The sequence below is a fragment of the Tachyglossus aculeatus genome, chromosome X1, assembly GCF_015852505.1.
Source record: "Tachyglossus aculeatus isolate mTacAcu1 chromosome X1, mTacAcu1.pri, whole genome shotgun sequence".
In the NCBI taxonomy this organism is placed as follows: Eukaryota; Metazoa; Chordata; class Mammalia; order Monotremata; family Tachyglossidae; genus Tachyglossus; species Tachyglossus aculeatus.
The window spans coordinates 46,664,579-46,686,423 of record NC_052101.1 but is presented as its reverse complement, the minus strand read 5'-3'; the positions used below and the strand labels follow the sequence as shown (position 1 = coordinate 46,686,423).

The window sequence follows — 21,845 nt, the reverse complement described above, 5'->3', positions numbered from 1 at the left end:
CCTTCATGCTGAACCTCAGCCTTGATGTCTCAGGATGGAGGCCCGCATTCATTCCCAGCAGGAGTCTCTGTCATGCTCACCATAGCCGAGTAACCTGGGATGTTTGCATACCTTTCAGCCAACTCGAGGATCTTTTCAGTTGCCACCCTGCTAAGAGCTGCATGCCAGGTTTGGGCATGTGCCCTCATTCAGTCAATCGTATTTACTGAGTGCTTACTGTGTGCAGAGCCCTGTACTAAGCACTTGTTCAAAATGAAGCAGCTAGGGGTGCAGTACATCACCCTGAGCTCATAGAGAGAATGAATCCTGGATTGTTCCCCCCTACCCCAAATCCAAAAGAAGTCAGAATACTTCTGAGACTCAGACTTTGGGTCCACTGGGAAATGTATTTCCCTTCTCCTTTTCAATTCCCTTAGTACTTGCTTTTTTCCCCAGAATGGGTGCCTATGGAAAAATGATGCCTGCAAATGCTTTATTCCAAAGGTGTAGCACTTGGAACACATACCACAGGTGGGCATTTATGATAGGTAGCATCGCTGCATTAGGATGCTGGGAGTACCCAAATGTCAAAATGCAGGGGATGGGGACACAGATACCAACTCCCATCCTTCATTACTACTGCTGCCTTTGGCTAGGAGTTGAGGGCTGTAAGGCTCTGTTATATTGAACTCTCTCAAGCACTTAGTATAGTGCTCTGCACCCAGTAAGCACTCAATAAATATGATAGATAGACTGAGAAAATGGTTGCTCAAGAGTGAAGAAAATAAAAAACAAAACCCCAAGAAACAACACAGCCTTGCCTGACTGTATCTGTTACAAGTCAAGAGTGTGGCCTAGAGGAAAGAACGTAGAGTTCGTCTGTCGGGTGCACTTGATTCTAATCCCAGCTCTGTTGTGTGATCTTGGGGAAGTCACTTAACCTTTCTGGGCCTCTGTTTCCTCATCTGTAAATTGGGGATAAGATACCTGTCCCATCCCCTTTGCTCCTCCCCTCTAACCTCTTAGATTATGAGCTCTGGAGAGGGACAGAGACTGAATTTAATCTGATTATCTCACGTCTCTGTCCGCACTGGATTCAGTTAAGAGTTTGGCACCATAATCATCATTGTTTTCTCTATGAACACCAGATAGTCTTCGGCATTATCATAATGCTGGCTTGCTGTTTGATTTCCAGCAGATCACTGTCACATCATTCCCCAGTTTACAAAGTACAAACTGGCACTGGTTCTAATTGCTCATTTGTAAAGCGCTTGAGGATGTCTGAGCAGAGTAATGCTGGGGATTACTCAATTGCATACCCTGATTGGGAATCTCCGAGCCCTCTGCCTAGGAGCCCTGGAGAAAGGGATGTCAGCTTCAGTGTCGGCACTCCTTGGGCTGCTGGGGGGCCTAAAGCAGGAAGCTAATCCTTACTGGGCATATAGCTATCTCTGTACTTTCATGGAACACCTTCATACAGAAAGTCCCATCCGCCTACTTCAGTTCCCTGGACTTATGTACATATCTTTAAATTATATAGTATTAATTATTCATTTATGTTAATGGCTGTCTCCCCCTCTAGACTGTAAGGCCATTATAGGCAGGCAACTTGTCCACTAATTCTGTGGTATTGTAGCTTCAAAGCATTTAGTACAGTGCTCTGCACATAGTAAGCACTCAATAAATACCATTAATTGACTGATTTTCACATCACAGTAATTTTTCAAACTTCTCTAGACTTTCTACTTAGACAGACCAGATAGTTCCTCCTCTGGGGGCTTCACTGTCTCTTCAAACGGAGGGAGCCATGTTTGTACAACAGTTGTTCTACTGTACTCTCCCAAGAGCCTAGTACAATGCTCTGCATACAGTAAGCACTCAGTAAATACGATTGACTTACTGACTGGTGTATCCTTCTGGCCTATCATGTGCATTAGAAAAACAAGAGCCCACGGCCCTGTTACAGTCACCCCAGAAGCCCTTTAGTGGGATCTAGTTGCCATTGTTCCCAAAGACCACTGGCAAAAATAAACAGTGCAAGTGGGTAAACTGCCAATCAACTTGCTGAATATTTGTTTATTTTTTTTAACCACAGAAAAAACTCCCTTATCTACTTCTCCCTGTTACGTATTCCCCCACCCACCACCCGGACAGTTTTCATGTCTCAGGGCCCTGCAACAAAACACACCAGACTCCCGTATTTCAGTCATCAGTGTAAATATTCAAATGGCTTTTTTTTCTTCTCTATGCCTACTTTTCAAGAATGCAATCTTACAAGCATTCCCCCCCCCCCCCGCCCCCACCAAGAATCTCACCTGTACCACTAATTACATTGTAGTCTTTCAATTAAGCCTACGTGTGTACAGAGCAAAAGGCTTTCGGTTAGTGCACGACTCAGAACCACCCAGGAAAAGGCCGTGGAAAATCCAATCAAAGCAAACTCTGGCTGTGAGTCATATGATTGTATGAATCATGCTTTAATGGGAACCGGCAGTAGGTTTCTGCAGCACAACACCCAATTAAAGCAGCTGCTCCTCAGAAAGCTCAAATATGGTAAATATTCCCCCTTGCCATAAACTCAAACAATGGGAGCTCTTTTTCTGTAGGATCAGTCGCTGAATGGTTCAGGGCCTTTCCAGCATTCGCTTTCTATCATATTTGACCAAATTCTTCCTTGGAAAGGCCCTCCTGGCGAATGTGCGGGGCAGCACCAGGGAAAAGCCAATGAGCCCTGCTGCACTGAAAAATTCCAGATCTCACATGGCTCTTGGCAACGTAACAAGGGCAGGGCACTTGCAAGGCCACGGAAGAAACTCCTCTTCTAAGAATACACTGGCAGGAATAAGCAGTGATTTCAGTAGTGTCTTTGTTCTCCAAATATGGTTTTTAATATACCAAACTGAGTTACTTATGGCGGAAGTTTCTGTGAAAGGGGTGGGGTTACTCTCTCTTGCAGCTCGGGGAAAATCCAGCCAGGAAATTGTGTTTATAAATGCTAAATTCAATCTGGCCTGGATTGGCCTTTTTCCTTACGTAATCTGGAACCATGGAAAGGCTCTGCTTTCTCTTCTTCAGGATTTAAAAATGGCCTGCACATAAAATGGATGCACATAAAATCTGCATCCAGCCCAATGGGCTTTACCCCAGGCTTTGGAATACCATCGTTCTGAGATGACGGAGGCATTGATTTTTTTTTTAAAGCAATTTGGATTCTTTCTGCAGGGTTATCTGGGGAACAGAACAAACAGGCTCATTAATGATCCCAACACCAACCTCCCTGCTGCAGCCACCCCCTTCACCACCACCCCCACCCCAGCTCCGTGTGAGTTTCTGACTCACATCTGATTGACTGCACTGAGGAAACACACAGAGCTTATCTAGTCTGTAAGCTTGTTGTGGGCAGGGAATGTGTCTACCAAGTCTGCTATATTGTACTCTCCCAAGTGCTTAGTACAGTGCTCTGCACACAGTAAGTGCTCAATAAATACAATGAGGGGGTGTTAGGGGGTTAGGGAGCCTAGGTCATTTGCAAATCACCAATTTTAAACCCGATTTCAACCAGCAGCCCTGATACATTTCGCCACCTAGTTCTTAGGATTCACTGTTCATTCATTCATTCAGTTGTATTTATTGAGCATTTACTGTGCGCTGAGCACTGTACTATGCGCTTGGGAAGTACAAGTCAGCAACATATAAAGATGGTCCCTACCCAACAATGGGCTCACATTGTTAATAACTGTACAGTTTTGAGGTGTCTAGATCAAACTTGCTGTTGGGGGGAATAGGAAAAAAAAAACAAATGAAGTCAACACCCACTCCAGTTTTCTGATAAAAGCTCCATGTTCTTACAGATGTTAGTTCAGGACTGTTGGTGATTGTTTCCAGTTTTATTGCTCTCAGAAAATAATTAAAACATAAATGCTACCCCAAAGTCATTGAAGAAACTTGACTTTGCAATCAAGCTTTTGCTTTCCAAAACTGACAAGCAAACATATCCGGCACACCTGGACAATATAAGTTGAAGAAGCATGGTGTAGTGGATAGAGCACAGGCCTTGGTGGGAAAGACGTAAGTTCTAATACTGGCTCCGCCACTTTACTGTGTGCCCTTGGACTAGTCACTTCTCTATGCCTCAGTTACCTCACCTGTAAACTGGAGATTAAGGCGATGAGCCCCACGTGGGATCTGGACTGTATCCAATCTGATTAGCTTGTATCTTTTCCAGCACTTAGTATAGTGCCCGGCACATAGTAAGTGCTTAACAATCATCATTAAGAAAAAAAAAACCACTCACAAATGTCAAGTAATGTTTTGGGGCCAGATAACCAATGGGGCAATTTCCTCCTGCTCATCCTTATTTCTTACAAATCACACCACTGTTTGTTGATTGGCTTCTCCTCTGCACTGTAGCTCCCTCTAAGGTCTATCACCCATTGAAAACATTTTCCTCGGCACCATTAAATTCCAGCCAAATAGTAGCACAACCCTGAACGCCCAGTAGGCGTCAGCAAGATACTCCACAGAAACAAGTACAGTACTCCAACTTCAATAGCCACTTGCAATAGATCCCCTGGCAGGCAGCTGGTAGAAGGGAAAGGGACAGAGGGGTTCTTTGCTGGACTCCGATGCACCTTCCTTCCTAATCGCTCCACAGCTCTGACCTGCCTTCCTGCATCATTCATCCCTCCCATTCTCCAGTCCCACCACCTGGGGCTTCTCAAGCAGTAGCTGGGGAAATCAACTTCCAGAAATGTAAAGGGCCACACGTCAGTTTCCATGGGCATCTGAGAAAGCAGCGGGAGTGGAAGTCATGTTTGTGTTCAGAACCCAGCCCTTTCATCTTTTTTAATAGTACTTGTTAAGTGCTTACTATGGAGAAGCAGCCTGGCCCAGAGGAAAGAGCCCGGGCTTGGGAGTCAGAGGTCATGGGTTCTAATCTTGACTCTGCCACTTGTCAGCTGTGTGACTTTGGGCAAATCACTTAACTTCTCTGTGCCTCAGTTACCTCATCTGTAAAATGGGCATTAAAACTGTGAGCCCCACATGAGACAATCTGATGACCTTGTATCCCCCTCAGCGCTTAGAAAAGTGCTTTGCACATAGTAAGTGCTTTTCAAATACCATTATTATTATTATTATTATGTGCCAGGCAAGTGCAAAGCGCTGGGGTAGATACAAGCTAATCAGATTGGATACAGTCCATATCCCCATTTTTCAGATGAGGCAACTGAGGCGCAGAGGTTACATGACTTGCCCAACATCACACAGCAGACACACGGCGGAGCTGGGATTAGAACCCAGATCCTTTTGACTCCCAGTACTGTGCTCTGGCCACTAGGCCGTGTTGTGTCTCAAGTCTCTTGCTACTGGACTCTACTGCAATGTCTTATACTCAGCACCCTGGATGTTGTGTGCTGCATAAGGAACAGAGGTGTAAACCTTATAGACATTTTGAAGCTGAGGGGGAGGAATGGTTTGGGGATTCTTTCATCTAGAAAGAAAATCCAACCCTGAAATTTTAGAAAATGTTGCAAATCAGTATGTGCCATACGTCCCTTATCAAGTCTAATGGTAACCTGAAATTTTAAGATTTTAAGAAGGGAAAATCGATGTTAATACTCAGCACTCAAAATTGTCCATTTTTGCTCTTTGGCCTCAGTTTTCCTCCCTCAGTCAGTAACGACAGAAGGAAAGTAGATAGACAGATTAGGCACTGCTCTCTCCTTGGGCATGCCAGGAGGGCCAGGGAGCACAGGTGGAATCACAAGGGGGGCCTGGACCTCCAGCCGGGATCAATCAATCCAATTTAGTGAGCACTGACCATTTGCACAGCACGGTACTGAGTGCTTGACTAAGGAGCAGCGGAGGGAGCAGGGCTTGCCTGCTGCTGTCTGGATTCCTGGACCAAAGGCATGCCAACCAGAACTCTGGGCACATGCTGCCTGGGGCACATCCCTTATGTGCACCATGGCAGCCCCCTCAGGCCTCCCCAGGATTTGGGAACTCTGAGCCTGGGACCGGCATGGCGGAGTGGATACAGCACGGTTCTAATCCCCGCTCCACCATGTGTCTGCTGGGTAACCTTGAGCAAGTCACTTCACATCTCTGGACCTCAGTTACCTCATCTGTAAAATGGGGATTAAGAGTGAGAGTCCCATGTGGGTCAGGGACTGCATCTGACCTGATAACCTCATATCTACCCCAATAAGCACTTAGATACCGTAATAATAATAATAATGGTATTTGTTAAGCACTTACTATGTGCAAAACACTGTTCTAAGCGCTGGGGGGATACGAGGTGATCAGGTTGTCCCAAGTGGGGCTCACAGACTTAATCCCCATTTTACAGATGAGGTAACTGAGGCACAGAGAAGTTAAGCAACTTGCCCCAAATCACACAGCTAAGTGGCAGGGTCAGGATTAGAACCCCTGACCTCAGACTCCCAAGCCCGTGCTCTTTCCACTGAGCCACGCTGCTTCTCACTGCCACCCACTTTTGGGGGGCTACTGCTGGGGCTAGGCAGAGGGGGTAGGAGGTCGAGGCAGCTACTGCATAAGCAGCAGCCTCACCTCAGGTACCTAGTAGCTTCCAGCTTTCAAATGCACCCGCCAATGGCACTGCATTGCCCAGGCACAGATGCTGAGCCCACGCTTGGAGGGCACTACCCACAACCACACTCCCAGCGCCTCTCACTCCAGATGGAGGGGGATCGGGCTCATTAGCATTCCTCGCATGATTGTTCCCAGCAACGTTCCTGATGGCTGCCTGACCACCAGGGTGCGCCAGCGTCTCCCAGCTAATGAGAAACGGGAGAAAAATCAAGGTTGAAAATAGAAACTGTCATCAGTAACCAAAAGGAAGCTTGTATCCTCTGGATTTTGAAAGTCACATCACCAGCAGTTTGACTCCAGAAAGAGACATGTGAATATTTTTAGCAAATAGGCTCATAATGACCCAAATAAGGCCCACTGTAACAACCTACGGAAACTCTGTCTTAACAGGAATTTCATTACCCTATGAAAGGATTATTTTCTGATTGGGGAAAAAAAATCGTCCAAGTTTTCAAATTTCTCCATTAGGAACGAAACATATTTTTCCCCAATCTTTCCATTTATTTACACAGACTTCAAGCCTCTAAATTTGGAATAAAGAATGGTCAGGATAGGTTTAAACCACTTGGAGGGCTGCTCTGTTATCTCTCTGCTCCTGCCGGGTTCCAGAGGGAAATGAATCCGGCTTCACAATTTACACAAATCACCACACCTGGAAAAATCTACTCAGCCTATAAAATCTGCACTGGCTTCACCCTTATTTACTAATACAACATCTTTTGCTCCTCGAATAAGCACTCTCACCCAAAAACTGACTTTTCAGCTCATCACTCCTCCCCAAATAGAGACTCCCTCAATGTAATAATAATTGTGGTATTTGTTTAAGCGCTTACTATGTGCTAGGCACTGTACTAATCGCTGGGGGTGGGGGTGGGGGAATACAAGCAAATCAGGTTGGACAAAATCCTTGCCCCACATGGGGCTCACAGTCTTAATCCCCATTTTACAGATGAGGTAACTGAGGCACAGGGAAGTTAAGTGACTTGCCCAAAGCCAAAAAGCAGACGTGGCGGAGCTGGGATTAACACCCACAACCTTCTGACTCCAAGGCCCATACTCTATCCACTATGCCATGCAGCTTGCAAAGGGGAAATATAGCATTCAACCTTTCTTTTTGGTGTCCTATCTGGTCCTCTTTCTCCCCCGGGGGGGCAATTTCTTTTAGACCATAGGGAAATGCAGGCAGAATTGGCAAGATGAAGACTTGGGCTCAGTGTGAAGCATGCCATGCCAAGGAGATGGGGTGGGGTTAACCCTTCACCCCCAGTTAGCTTTGCGAGCAGGGAAAAGGAAAGGCCTGGGGTCAGGTTCTTCCCGTGTATAGAGCAGTAAATGCATTCTGTTTGGAGAGAAGTTCAGGAGGCACAGTGTGGATGTATATATGTGTGTGTGTCTGTGTGTATATACATACATGCACATGTCCACTGTGCTTGCTGGGAATGAATGGCATTAGAAAATGTATGGAGCTGGAAATAGGAATCATAACAGGTTAAGCAAAAAAGAAAAACAAAAAGGCAAGGCCCTCTGTGATTGAGGTGAAGCCAGGCATGGTGCCCCAAGAATAACACAGATATGATCTGTCTAGTAAGATGTATATTAAGGTGAGCATGGCTGTGTGGGAACACAGACTCATAAAGGTGAGGCAGGAAACCTAATACCACTCCTCAAACCCCACCCTCTAGAGGTGTGCACCAACACACCCAAGAGCAAAATCATAGGTCTAATGAAAGACCGAGAGCCAGTTCGCTGGACACAAAGCTTAGCTAGGGAGGTCTGGTACACCATAAGGGAAAAAGCTCTAATGGGTGGTAAGCATTCGGTGGACGCTTATGGATTTCACTGCCACAGGATATGGAGGCAGGAAACAGTGACAGGTTTAAGTGGGTTTGAATACATTCATGAGCACTAAATCTATTTTAAGGAAAAAGTTAGGGTTGCTGGAATGCTCAGGAATGGTTTAACTACATTCATAGTTGATAGGTCAATGGATGGTTGTTAATGGGGAAATTTACAGATGTTCAAAGGTGCAACCCTTAACTACTTCAGGCAAAGCGACCAACACAGTTCTTGTCAGGATCATTTAGGATCTCTGCTAGGGTCAGTGTACTGGGTTGGAAGAACCATTAATCCAGTAATGCGCTTAGTACAGTGCTCTGCACACAGTAAGCGCTCAATAAATACGATTGATGATGACCTTCCATATGATAGAGGATGCTTGGGCCACAGTGGCTTGTGGAAAAAAGGAAGTTACAATTGGCCTCACATGTGTTGCTTGAGGTACAGTAGGACAGACAAAAATCTTCTTAATCAGTATCACGGGCTAGCTGGAACTTTGTCTTTGGAACTCTGTTAATCAAATACTGTGAGTTTCAACAATAAACATGTTTACTTGTTTTGATGTCTGTCCTCCCCCTTCTAGACTGTAAGCCCAGTGTGGGCAGGGATTGTCTCTTTCTATTGCTGAATTGTATTTTCCAAGCACACAGTAAGTGCTCAATAAATACCACTGAATGAATGAATTTCTATGTAGCCCTGGTTGTCCATATGTAAAGATGCTACTGTGTGCAATTCACCTTGGGGTGAATATGGGACTGAGAAGACTAATGTGGAATCTATAGTCACACCCACATTATGCTGATGCAAACACTGTCCCTGTGCGATAGTGGCTTAGTGGATAGAGCATGGACCTGGGAGTCAGAAGGACCTGGGTTCTTCACATGTCTGCTGGGTGGCCGTGGACAAGCCACTTCACTTCTCTGGGCCTCATTTACCTCATCTGTAAAATGGGGATGTCCATGTGGGACAGTCCAACCTAACTTGTATCTACCCCAGCACTTAGAACAGTGTTCTGCACATAGTAAGAGCTTAACAAGTACTATTATTATTATAATTACTATGTTGATCGTTTACAAACAGCTGACACCATTTTCACTTTTGCCTCTTTGTCTTAATGATTTTTCAGGAACTTCTGCCAAGGAGAGCTACTCCTGGCCAAACTGAAGACTGGCTCACCTATCTGCAGCAGTAAATCCTGTTTTCATGTAGGATGCAGCATTGTCTGAGGCTTTGTTCTACTTTCTCTGAAATGGTTTCCCTGGCCTCCTTGATTCTGATTTCCCAATGTTCATTGCCACAGAGCAGCTGCTTGGGTGTCATCCATTTTCCTCAAGTGTTCCACCCAGCACAGTTATGTTGCAGCATGCATAGTTTCAGTGCAAGAAGACTGACTTTGTTCTAGGACTTAATGGTATATAAGCTAGTCCTGCCTTTTGATGTTAAGTAGGGTCAGTAACAGGAGGAACAAAGACAAAGAGAAATCAGCAGCAGACTCTGCCAACATTAAACAACAGCAGAATGAACGGCCTTTGGGTGTGTCCAGTGTGTCCAGGACTGTGGATTCGGGATTGACTTTTTCAGACACACGTGCACTCCAAGTCTCACCTGATCATCATCATCATCATCAATCGTATTTATTGAGCGCTTACTATGTGCAGAGCACTGTACTAAACGCTTGGGAAGTACAAATATTTTGTTGCTCCCACACTCTCTACTTCCCAGAGAGTGGGTTGGCCTTCTTGATTCAGTTTTCCAATTCCTTGCCACCTGTTGCATCATGGGTCAGTGTGCTATCTAGGTAACGTAATTTTGCGACAGTAAATGAAGAGTACAGAGTAAATTGGGCAGAGGGTCCCTGGTCCCACGTCTGTCACCAGGCAGGTGAATGACTAGTTATGGAAAGTCACTATTTTCTTCTTAAAGAACTCCAGTGATGAAGTTATATTGCTATAGTGTAAAGAGCACTTAGTACAGTGTTCTGCACACAGTAAGCACTCAAATATGACATTGATTGATGAAGGCTTCACATGGTCCATATTGGAATGTATTCCCTCCTTAGTAGTCAAGATACTCTTCCTTATGCCTAACCAATCATTTCCTGCTTTAGTCCACTTCATCCTGTTTTGTCTTAGAAATGGAGAGCCACTAGTCAGCATCAGCCTCCACCACGTGAACCCTTCATGTCGCCGAAGTCTGCAGAAACACAGGGTTTGTTTGTTTTGAGCCACGTGATTGATTGATCATGGTATTTGTGAAGCGCTGGGTAAGTAGATATGAGTTAATCAGGTTGGACACAATCCCTGTCCCACATCGGGGTTCATAGTCTAAAAAGGAGGGAGACCAGGTATTGCATCCCCATTTTGCTGTAAAGGAAACTGAGGCACATAAGTGAAGTTAATTGCCCAAGATCACATGGCAGACAAGTGACAGAGCCGGGATTAGAACCCAGGCCCTTTGACTCCTAGGCCTATGCTCTTTCCACTAGGCCATACTTGTCACTTATCTGATTTACACTAAACTAGGATTCAAAATAATAAAAATAGGGTCCAGGAAATGATGGGGAAGAGGGGCCAGCCTGGATCCCCTGAAAGGCCTAGATCACTGTGGCTGAGCTAGATTATTTTGTCTTATGCTGTCGAGTCGTCTCCAACCCATAGCGATGCCATGGACACATCTCTTCTAGAATGCCCCAACTCCAACTGAAATCATTCTGGTAGTGGATCCATAGAGTTTTCTTGTTAAAAATACAGAAGTGGTTTACTATTGCCTCCTTTTGTGCAGTAAATTTGAGTATCCACCCTCGACTCTCTCTCATACTGCTGCTGCCCAGCACAGGTGGGTTAGCAGATTGCCTTCCACTAACCTGCCACTGCCCAAGCTAGGAATGGATTGGGTAGGCCTCTGCTTGACCCTCCCTCCCATAGCTGAGACTTTTTGAGTCCTGGAAACTCTCCAGGTGCGACCCTGAGAGGGGTCAGCCCCACATGGGACAGGGACTGCATCCAACCTCATTTTCTTGTATCCATTCCAGCGCTTAGTGGTGCCTGGCACACAGTAAGTGCTTAATGCCATTATTATTATTATTATTATTATCATCTAGCCATCTGACACTCACCAGCCTTCTTCTCTTCTCCAAGTTGAATGTCCCCATTCTTTTAGCCTTTCCTCAGAAGACCTGCTCTCCAGTTCTTTAATCACATAGCCATCCCTTTCTCTGCTTCCTTCACTACTTATGGGTCCCAGAAATGCCAAATCCCCTGTTTTTAATACTTTGGGGGGTACCTGAGAAAGGAAGCAATCAATCAATAGTATTTATTAGGCATTTGCTGTGTTCTTACGATCTAATGGAAGAAAAGAATAGGGCAGTATTGAGACAGAGCAAATCGGGAGGCTCCTATAAATGCTTGCAGGCATTCACCAATCCCCTCAGACCACCCACTTCGCAAGGAGGGGGAATTTCATAATCCCAGGGGGACTTAAGATACAAAAGCAGAATACTCTGACAACTACTTAACTTGGGAGGGCTAGCTTTCTCTCCCATCCAGCCATATGCCAGAATTGGAAAGTCTAGTCACTTTTCATCACTGCTCCATATTTGTTTCTCAGAAAAGAGAGCCTTGTGAAACCCAAAGCTCTGGGAATGGACAGGAAAATCAGTGGTGGGAAAGAGTTAGTGAGAGGGAAAAGGTCCCAATTAAACAAACATTCTTGGCACATGACTAAGCATTATGTTAAAAGGGCTCTCCTGGTTTTGGCTTTCCGTTTTCATTGAGGAAGGAGCGGTCACGACCAAGAGTATTGTACATGATTTCCTGCAATAATTAGGCTACTTTGCAATTGATTTCAATGAGCTCGGCACTAAGCTCTTCTGTAGCTGGACGTCCGGGCACTAAGTGCATGTAAATATGTTAAGAGGGGTTTGAGGTTAATTTTTAAAAATACATAGAAAGACAGTCCCTGCCCATAAAGGCAAATAGGGAAGAGGTGGGGAGGAGAAAATGGAGAGGCAAATATAGAAACAATGAACAATTACGCATTAAAAATAACATCAACCATTAAAACAGATGTTGCTCAGCAAGATTGTTCAGAGTGGCCTGGGCATTCCCTTCCCTAGAACATTTGCTCTTTTTCTTAGCCTAAGAACCAGTGGCATCACCCAACACACTAGGACAAGTGCCAGTCCTGCAGTCCTTAGCTTCTTCCTCCCCGTCCCCGATCCAGGGCCAGTATGCCTTTCAAGTGGCTCCTGCTCTGGGTAGCCACCTTGAGGAAGGGAGTCCTTGGCTTTGCCATCCTGTAGTACCCAGACTTTCGAGATCCCATGAATGGATGCACAAGTGGAGGACATTCTGATCAGTGCAACTCCAATCAATCAATCAATCATACTTACTGAGTGCTTACTGGGTGCCGGGCACCTTACTAAGCACTTGGGAGAAGTCGACGCATTCCCTGCCCACGATGAGCTCACAAATCCAACTCATGCAGCTGCATTGTCCAGCAGGAAGAACAAGATGTTCATTTCTTGGGTGGGAAGTGTGGGGCTCCGTATGCAGCACCTGTGGAGGACAGGCTCAGGAGCAGACAAAAGCTGCTAGAATGCATGCTGCTCTCTGCTTATGCAGTTACGGTCCTTGCTCAGCTGCCCACGCAAATTGAGGAGGGCAGAAAAAAGACAGGAAAGGGAGTAGTTTTCACAGAGTCATTCAGGGGAACATATATTTGTGCCTGGATTAGATGCCATGTCTTCTGTTATAAATACCTTTTGCTTTCTGCGGTGGTACAGCTGGGTATGAAAGTAGCTCTAAGCAAACATATCTGAAAGTAGAGAGGAGACAGCATGTTTCTCTTTAAAGTTTTCTCACTAAAAAAAAAATCACATCAGGCAATAAATTGACGTACTGAATTTATTGCACAAATTTTCCCTAAAATTGGGAATGGTTATTATAATACAAGTGCACATTTGAGAAATATATACAAAATAAGAGATAACAAGTATGTACATTTTACCCAGCATTTTACACAGACCGCCATCTAAATAATTTAGAGAAAGCAGAAAATTGTCATAAAACATCTACTGGAGCTAATAGGAAAGAGTATGCAATGTGTAAAATCCTGTTTTTCTTTATTTTCTTTTGACCGAGCATCCCAGTGTTCGCTGCTTGCAACAAAAATAAATCTACTAGAATATATGTTTAGTGCACTTAACCATTTCAGCCTTATAATTAAGACATATTAATGAAGGTAGGGAATATTTTAAATCAAAAAGATTAGTTCTTATACAAAGAGAAAACAAATAATTAAGTCAATACTATAATGTTGTTAAAAGATCCCTTTTTCGTTTGTTTTGGTACGTACCAGTTTCTGTTTGTACCATAAGGGGAAGGTTAGATGACAAAATCTGACCAAACTAGGCTAAAACGCCTTCCAAAGTGGTGGCTCTGTAACAAAGTTGGGCAAAGGTCACAGTCTCCAAAAGCTCAGTAATCGGGACCCACATTGAGAGTGCGTGACCCCAGAGAAGAACTGGAGCTGACAGATGGCACTGTTACCTTATGGGCCCAAGAAACTTCAGAAAGGATTGCCTTCACCAATTAACCTTATTTTCTGTAGTACTGGAGAAATATTAATGGTGGTAGTAGTAGTAATAGCAGTAGTAGAAGTAGTAACTGGTGGTGGTAGAAGTAGTAGTAATAGGTAGAGGTCATCCATTTCACCCTCAGGTCCAATTTTCAAATTACATCGTAAAATAAATACTCAAAGAAGATTTAATGCCCAGTTTTGGAAATGGGCAATTTTTTTGCTTTAAAATTCAGAAATTTGGTTTGTGTTATTTTGCACTACAATCAATTCTGTCACCGCAGGCAAAATGTAGAGTACCTAGAATTTCAATCCTTCTCAATATTCTGCATTCTAGCAGAAGGTAATCTGGGTTGACAGTCAGTGTCTGAATGTGTTTTCCAAACCCCAGATGATGGCTAGCAGAGAGTATAAGAAACAGGTCAGAAATGGGAAAAAGTATCTTCAAATAAGATCACAAAGACCTATCTGGAGCAGTCTAGTTATCTGCATAAACAGGCTTCACGGTTGGCATAAAGATTAGATTTCAACACTCCATTATAATAAACTTTTATATAAGTAAAAATAACTGCTTATACATGAAACACTTTTAGATCGAAGACAAAAGGAGCCCTATAAAATCAAGGTTAAAGTAACTGCAAACTTTCAGAGACAACTCATTACACAAATCAGCGAGGAGATCTTTAAAGAAAGCGGAGGCGTATTTACAGGACGGGAAGTGCTTTGGACACCCAATGAACAAGGATATCGAGGGTCTTTTGGACGATCGATTGGCAAGAGGGAATAAAGGGTACACCTACCCTCCTTAGTCCAGGGGTCTTCCTACCCCCAGAAAACAGAGAAAAGCTGGGGAATGGGGTCTCTCTGGAGAGCGGTGTCGCTAATGCCCTCCCAGATGCTGAGGAGGGAATGGAGAACCCCAACGCAAACATGAGCACAAATGACCAGAATCTGCAACATGGGAGATCAATGAAGTTATGTGACAATGCAGTCTTCGATTACACTGAGGTAGTAGAGCATGTTGAAAACTTTATCCACCCACCTACGGTATTTACATTACTTACAACAGTTTGGTTCCACGTCAGCTATTCCTACAAGCAATGCGCAAGTGTATGGTATATACACAGTCAATGACATCTGAAGAATGGAAATCCACTGAAACTGATTAGGATGGTCTGCTGGTAAATTCCAGAGTTTATAGAAAACGATCAGAATAATTTTAAGTCCTGGGTTATTAAAATGGTTTTGACATTACTAAAAAACAATGCACTAAAGGTCCAGTTCCCACTCAATTTCTAAGGGGTGACTCTGAAAGACTGATCTCTTTTTTACCTGAGTATTTTTAAGGATAATAGTCCCTTTATTATTTTTTGCCAACACTTTGGTACTTTTTGAAATCCCAGTTTTTATTATTCCACTAGCTGCCCCTGCTGTGAAACAATAAGCTGTTTCAAGGATGAACTTAAACTAACAGAAATCAAGTTGAACAATAGTATTCTTGCCTTTTGGGGACCCCAAACTCCTCAGCCTTTAAAAAACAAGTCTGCTTTTCTTGTCTCAAAAAAAAGTGAAACAAAAGCATCACCATAAAGTTACATTTCCATGTTAAAAACAATTAATACTAGTTAAAACACGCACAAAAAAGGAAACGATCGATCGCATTTACACACTGTATTTCTCTACTTGTCTTTTCCCTCTTGGAAAACAAATATCAATTTGCACAGGTGTGTGTATGTATTACACTCCAACATATATATTTCTCTAAGCTCAGTCATTAACCAGCTGTTCATAAATGACTTTTACCTAAGAGCCTTAAACAGTTTAAAAAAACCACTTGCTTTGAGCAACAGCCAGAAACAGCCAATTTGGTGGAAAAACAAATCAGTGTTCCTTAAGAGTTAAGATTGGAAAATTGTACATCTGGGCACTCAGTCACAAGACGGTTGCTTCCTCCTCCTCCTCCTCCTCTCTTCCTCCTCGGCAACACTGTAGCAAGCATTTCAGTTTCCATTTTAAATTGTTCATTGTTATCCATCATTGCAGAAGTTTCCAAGTGACTTAACTTGGGTCTCTCCAAATGCTCTTACCACTATTATTAATCCTGGCTAGGTTTTACTTGACTTTTTAAAAAACTAATGGTCGAGGCAAAAGAAAACAGTCATAAAATATTGTACAATGTGCTGATTAGGTGGCTCAATCGGCTCAACCAGCTGATTGGTTCAGTTGCTCCAGGCAGAGAAGTCAGCACAAGAATACTGTGTGTGTGTCTGTTTCCTTGTCTTCTAATAAGTAAAGTCTTTGCCTTTTGGCATTTTAAAGGAGTATCTGAGCAACATATGGTGAGTGAGTGCTTGCAACAGCTGCCAGAAGAGGAAGGTCACTGGATTCAATTCTAAAACAAAGAGAAAATACGATTGTAAAAATGAGGTCAAACAGTAATAAGTCTGCTAAAAGGGAGATCTACCATATATGTCGTTATTATTCCAACAACTCTGACTGGATGCTGGATTTACAAAGCTTCTGAACTAAAAAAACCCGATATTTAGAGGCCTACTATAAAAGCACTTGGGCATTCATGAACAGGGGCAGGGTACCAGGATTTCAGTACTTCAAAGCACCCACCGAGGTGGAATGCTTTCCAAAGGCAAAGGGGTCTGCAAAGTTACTGCCCCAGAGCTAGATCTGACTGCAGCCTAAGAGCAGGACTGTCTTTTAGCCCTGAAAGGGCAACAGTCTCTTGACCTGGACTCACTCCATTTCCAATTCTGAGGTTCTCAGTTCCTGAATTAGGGTGTATGCGGATCCAGGATCACTGACAGAACTACCACCCACTTGACTTGGGACCCCAGGGCATCAATCAATCAATCAATTGTATTTATTGAGCACTCGCTATGTGCACAGCACTATACTAAGTGCTTGGGAGAGGCCATCCTTCCAGAGCGCTCCTGAAAACAGGTCTTAATTTCCTAAGTACTAGGCAGAAGCATCAGCTGCAAGCTTCCTCTGCCTCACGTCCTTGGTCAGAGACATTTCAGGAGATGACAGTAGCGTTGGCTTTAACCAGAAATGTTCTATTTATTATTAAGTGCAGTCGAGTCGCTTCCGATTCATAGCGACTCCATGGATACACTTTCTCCAGAACGTTCTGTCCTCTGCCATAATCCGCAACCTTTCTAACGGTTCCTCCGTTATCACTGTTATGATCTCTATCCATCTAGCTGCAGGTCTGCCTCTTCCACATTTTCCCTGGACTCATCCTAGCATTAGTGTCTTCTCCAAAGAATTAGTCCTCCTGATTATGTGTCCAAAATATGCTAATCTAAGTCGAGTCATTTGGCCTTCCAAAGACCACATTGGTTTAATTTGCTCTAAAAGCCATTTGTTTGTTTTTTGGGCAGTCCGTGGTAGTCCAACCCTCCAACTTTACAACCAGCATTTCAGAGAAATCAAAGACAAAAAAATGTAGAGGGAAAGCTCCTGTTCCCTTTGCTCTGTTGATCTCTCCCATTTTGTTCAAGTATGGATACTTGTGTATCCTTATTTCCCTGGCACTGCCCATTATGAGCTCCTCTGCTGTTCCCTCTTCCAAATCTTTGAGGAAGGAGCAGAGGAAATGGGGGAACCTTGTGGGGAAACCTCATGGTATCTTTTCCTAATGAGCTTCCTGTGAGCTGAATACACACAAATAGGACTGTTTGATTTTATTGGTGGTGAAGATCTGAGGAACTACAGCTTTTCCACAGACTGAGTAAGGGGTCCACAGGAAGCTAAGTAGGGTGGGGGAGGGCGCAGGGGGATGCTCAGGAACAAATGTTAGTGGTTTAAAATTACAAGCCAAGCCCGTATTCTGACATCAGAGCTCAGCAGCCTTTCAGCTACACAAAAGAGAAATTCTGTCAAATAGAGAATCAATCAATCAATCAATTGTATTTATTGAGCGCTTACTGTGTGCAGAGCACTGTACTAAGTGCTTGGGAAGTACAAGTTGGCAACATATACAGACAGTCCCTACCCAAGAGTGGGCTCACAGTCCAGAAGGGGGAGACAGAGAACAAAACCAAACATATTAACCAAATAAAATAAATAGAATAGATATATACAAGTAAAATAGAGTAATAAATATGTACAAACATATATACATATATACAGGTGCTGTGAGGAAGGGAAGGAGGTAAGGCGGGGGGATGGAGAGGGGGATGAGGGGGAGAGGAAGGAGGGGGCTCAGTCTGGGAAGGCCTCCTGGAGGAGGTGAGCTCTCAGTAGGGCCTTGAAGGGAGGAAGAGAGCTAGATTGGTGGATGTGCGGAGGGAGGGCATTCCAGGCCAGGGGGAGGACGTGGGCCAGGGGTCGATGGCGGGACAGGCGGGAACGAGGCACGGTGAGGAGTTTAGCGGCAGAGGGGCAGAGGGTGCGGGCTGGGCTGTAGAAGGAGAGAAGAGAGGTGAGGTAGGAGGGGGCGAGGTGATGGAGAGCCTTGAAGCCGAGGGTGAGGAGTTTCTGCCTGATGCGCAGACTGATTGGTAGCCACTGGAGATTTTTGAGGAGGGCAGTAACATGCCCAGAGCACTTTTGGACAAAGACAATCCGGGTATAGGCGTGCAGTATGGATTGAAGTGGGGAGAGACACGAGGATGGGAGATCAGAGAGAAGGCTGATGCAGTAGTCCAGACGGGATAGGATGAGAGCTTGAACGAGCAGGGTAGCGGTTTGGATGGAGAGGAAAGGGCAGATCTTGGCAATGTTGTGGAGCTGAGACCAGCAGGTTTTGGTGACGGCTTGGATGTGAGGGGTGAATGAGAGAGCGGAGTCGAGGATGACACCCAGGTTGTGGGCTTGTGAGACGGGAAGAATGGTAGTGCCGTCAACAGTGATGGGAAAGTCAGGGAGAGGGCAGGGTTTGGGAGGGAAGACAAGGAGTTCAGTCTTGGACATGTTGAGTTTTAGGTGGCGGGCAGACATCCAGATGGAGATGTCCTGAAGGCAGGAGGAGATGCGAGCCTGGAGGGAGGGGGAGAGAGCAGGGGCAGAGATGTAGATTTGGGTGTCATCAGCGTAGAGATGACAGTTGAAGCCGTGGGAGCGAATGAGGTCACCAAGAGAGTGAGTGTAGATCGAGAACAGAAGGGGACCAAGAACTGAACCTCGGGGAACCCCCACAGTAAGGGGAAGGAGAAGGAAAGGAAAGAGAAGGAAAATGACTGTAATAAAAGGGTGGGCGGTAGAGATGAGGTTGCAGGGGATGGATCTGGGGCTAGAGCTTGGAGGAGGAGAAGAAATCAAGATGGCTTCCCCCTCTGCCCTGCAAAGAGCTGCTGTTGCCCTGTTCCTCGAGCCCCAGACCCAAGCCAGGATAGCCTGTGGGGGCTCGGCATGGCAGTGGACTAGAGCGGGAGGGAGTGGATGGGGGACATTGGTCACCTGGACCACCACGCAGATCTCGAAGCATCAGGGAGGGTCCTGCCCAGACTCGCCCTCCATTCAGAAACTACGTGGCCCAACTGGGTCAAAAGTTGCTTGAGGACATAGAGACCTCAGGGATAGCTCTCTCTCCCATCCCCTGAACAAAAACAGTTTAGCTTCATCCCAGGGTGGAATTCACAGTCTGTCAATACGCAATCTCCCCTAAGAACGAGGAAGGGGCAGGAAAGCAAATACAGACTAAAAGAGCTTTTCTCTGGCTGTGAACTTACCCCAGAAGGGGCAGGAAAGCAAATACAGAAATAAAAGAGCTTTTTCTAGCTGTGAACTTACCCCAGCACCATGCCAAGCTCCTTGACGTGAACTCGCATCTGTCCTTTCAGATACTCGGACAGCATTTTGCTTTTGAAATACAGCTCTTGCAACCGATCTTCCAGGTACATGACACACTGTGGCCAAAAGAACAAACAAAACCATTAGGAGAAAAGAGCCTCAGACTCTCTAGAAATTCCCTTTCTTCCATTATGCCAACAGATACGATCAAGGAACCAGAGGCCTGACTGGCAAGTTAATTACACTCGGGTTCGGGAAGTCCACCTCTGTACAACTTTGCAGCCCATACTTAATCCACTGAAGTGCTTCTCAGTGACCTTATCAAATCGTTCGCCTTTACAGAACAGACTTTCTTGAAAGCTGGAAACGGCCACCTTTCTAAGAAAACAGTCACAAATGGGAAGCATCTCAACAGCAGACAGACCACTGGTATGGTGGATGGAGGGTCTTCAGCAAAAGTGGCCAGGTTTTATATGAGATTCATAATTTTTTTCACAAGGCTACCACAGCCCATAGGGAGCCATTGTATAAGAATCGCCACCTGGCACACAGCTTGGCTGTCAACAGTAGCCTTTCTCTCAATTCCCAGAAGAGAGGACAATGGTTTCCAATGGTGTTTCAGGTCAGCTGCACAGCTCTCGTCTAATAATCTACTACCTTAAAACCAGCTTGCCCACTCACAAAATTTGGAGATAAATTGTGCTTGTATAGCTGAAGGGTGGAATGCAATAGGCCGGAGACCAGACTGGACACGAGCACTTCCTTTCCCAATCTGTTATCTGACGCCCGTCTCTGGCTACTGGCCACTTGCACTGTCCACTTGTCCATGTCTGCGATAATGCAGACGGCTTCCGCAATGGGCTCGTCCAGCACGGGATGCTGGGAACAAAGAAACAAGTGATTAGAGGCTCTGGAGAAGGCAAAAAGACCAAGATAACGGTAGTGGAAGGTTCAGAACTTAGGGATGTGGAAAGCATAGGGAGAAAAATCTCATTATAAAAACAGGATGGGCAGCTGTGTAATCTAGCAGAAATGTTCAGATATACCTGACTCATTACATGGCAGGTCTAAGAGAACATTTAAAATGCAAAATTGTGTTTGAAGATGACACACCGTTCACAAATCCACAGCACTTACGTACTCATCCTACACTCCCCTATTGCCCCTACCTGTAATTTTTTTTAACATCTGTCTCCCCATCTGGGCTGTACGCTCCTTTGGGTCAGGGATCAGGTCTACCAACTCTACTGTATTTTACTTAGTTCAGTGCCTTGTGCACCAAAAGCACTCAATAAATGACACTGATTGATTGATTACTCCTGCCCAGCTTACACATACACAAAAATTACCATACAGTCACTTGAACACCTAAAGGTACTATTTAACTGTCAGCCTCCCTCTCTTGCCTTATGGTGGGAGGATGAGTTCAAGATGAGTTTTAATGGAGGTCTGATTTTTAGAACAATGAGCATGGCCCCCTAACAAATTAAGAATGGTAAGCAAATGAAATGGCAATGGTTATAACTCAGTCTCACAGTCACTAACGTCATTTCTCTGTAGACTCAAGAACATCTTGGTAGTTTAAATAACTGCTTTGGTGTATCTGACCATGCCAGACTGCTTTAAGCTGGGGTGTTTCAAACTCTGGAAAACAGAGCCATTCTACTCAGCTAATTTATATAACTTTATTATGCACAGGACCGTTAGCTAAAAAGTGCCTCCAAGAATCACCTCTTCAATAAAATGCTGATGGACAATCCCAAGGGTTCATAGCACTCTAAGCAAAACTGGGTAAAGTTACTAGAAATGATCCCTGCCCTCCCGAGCTGACCATCTAGCAGAAGAACTTGGGGCCAGTGATCTCATACATAAAGCATTCACTTCTTTCTAAACACTGCAATACTTTTCTTTATCAGCAAGGGGCAAGGAAAATGCTTGGGTGGAGGTAGTAATAGTAATACCCCTTCTCCCAAGTACCCAATGGCAAATACAAAACGAGCAAGTGACACATCCTTTGTCCACAGAATTTACACTCTAACCAGGGAGACAGACATAACAGCTCTTAGAAACAGAGTACTCAAAATAAACAA

General features: G+C 44.6%; 1 protein-coding gene across 4 annotated transcripts in view; it reads right to left on the bottom strand.

Annotated features, from left to right (window-relative positions):
• Nucleotides 1-13,317: 13,317 nt before the first annotated feature.
• Nucleotides 13,318-21,845, bottom strand: part of FNIP1 (folliculin interacting protein 1) — a 142,420-nt gene continuing 133,892 nt past the window's right edge. For all 4 annotated transcript variants that reach the window (XM_038740791.1, XM_038740793.1, XM_038740792.1 and 1 more), the window contains 3 exons: nucleotides 20,437-20,634; nucleotides 19,756-19,871; nucleotides 13,318-16,396 (listed from right to left, as the gene is read on the bottom strand). In XM_038740791.1, coding sequence (XP_038596719.1) covers nucleotides 16,318-16,396; nucleotides 19,756-19,871; nucleotides 20,437-20,634 — 393 coding nt within the window. In that variant the 3' untranslated portion in view covers nucleotides 13,318-16,317. The remainder of the gene's footprint in view (nucleotides 16,397-19,755; nucleotides 19,872-20,436; nucleotides 20,635-21,845) is intronic.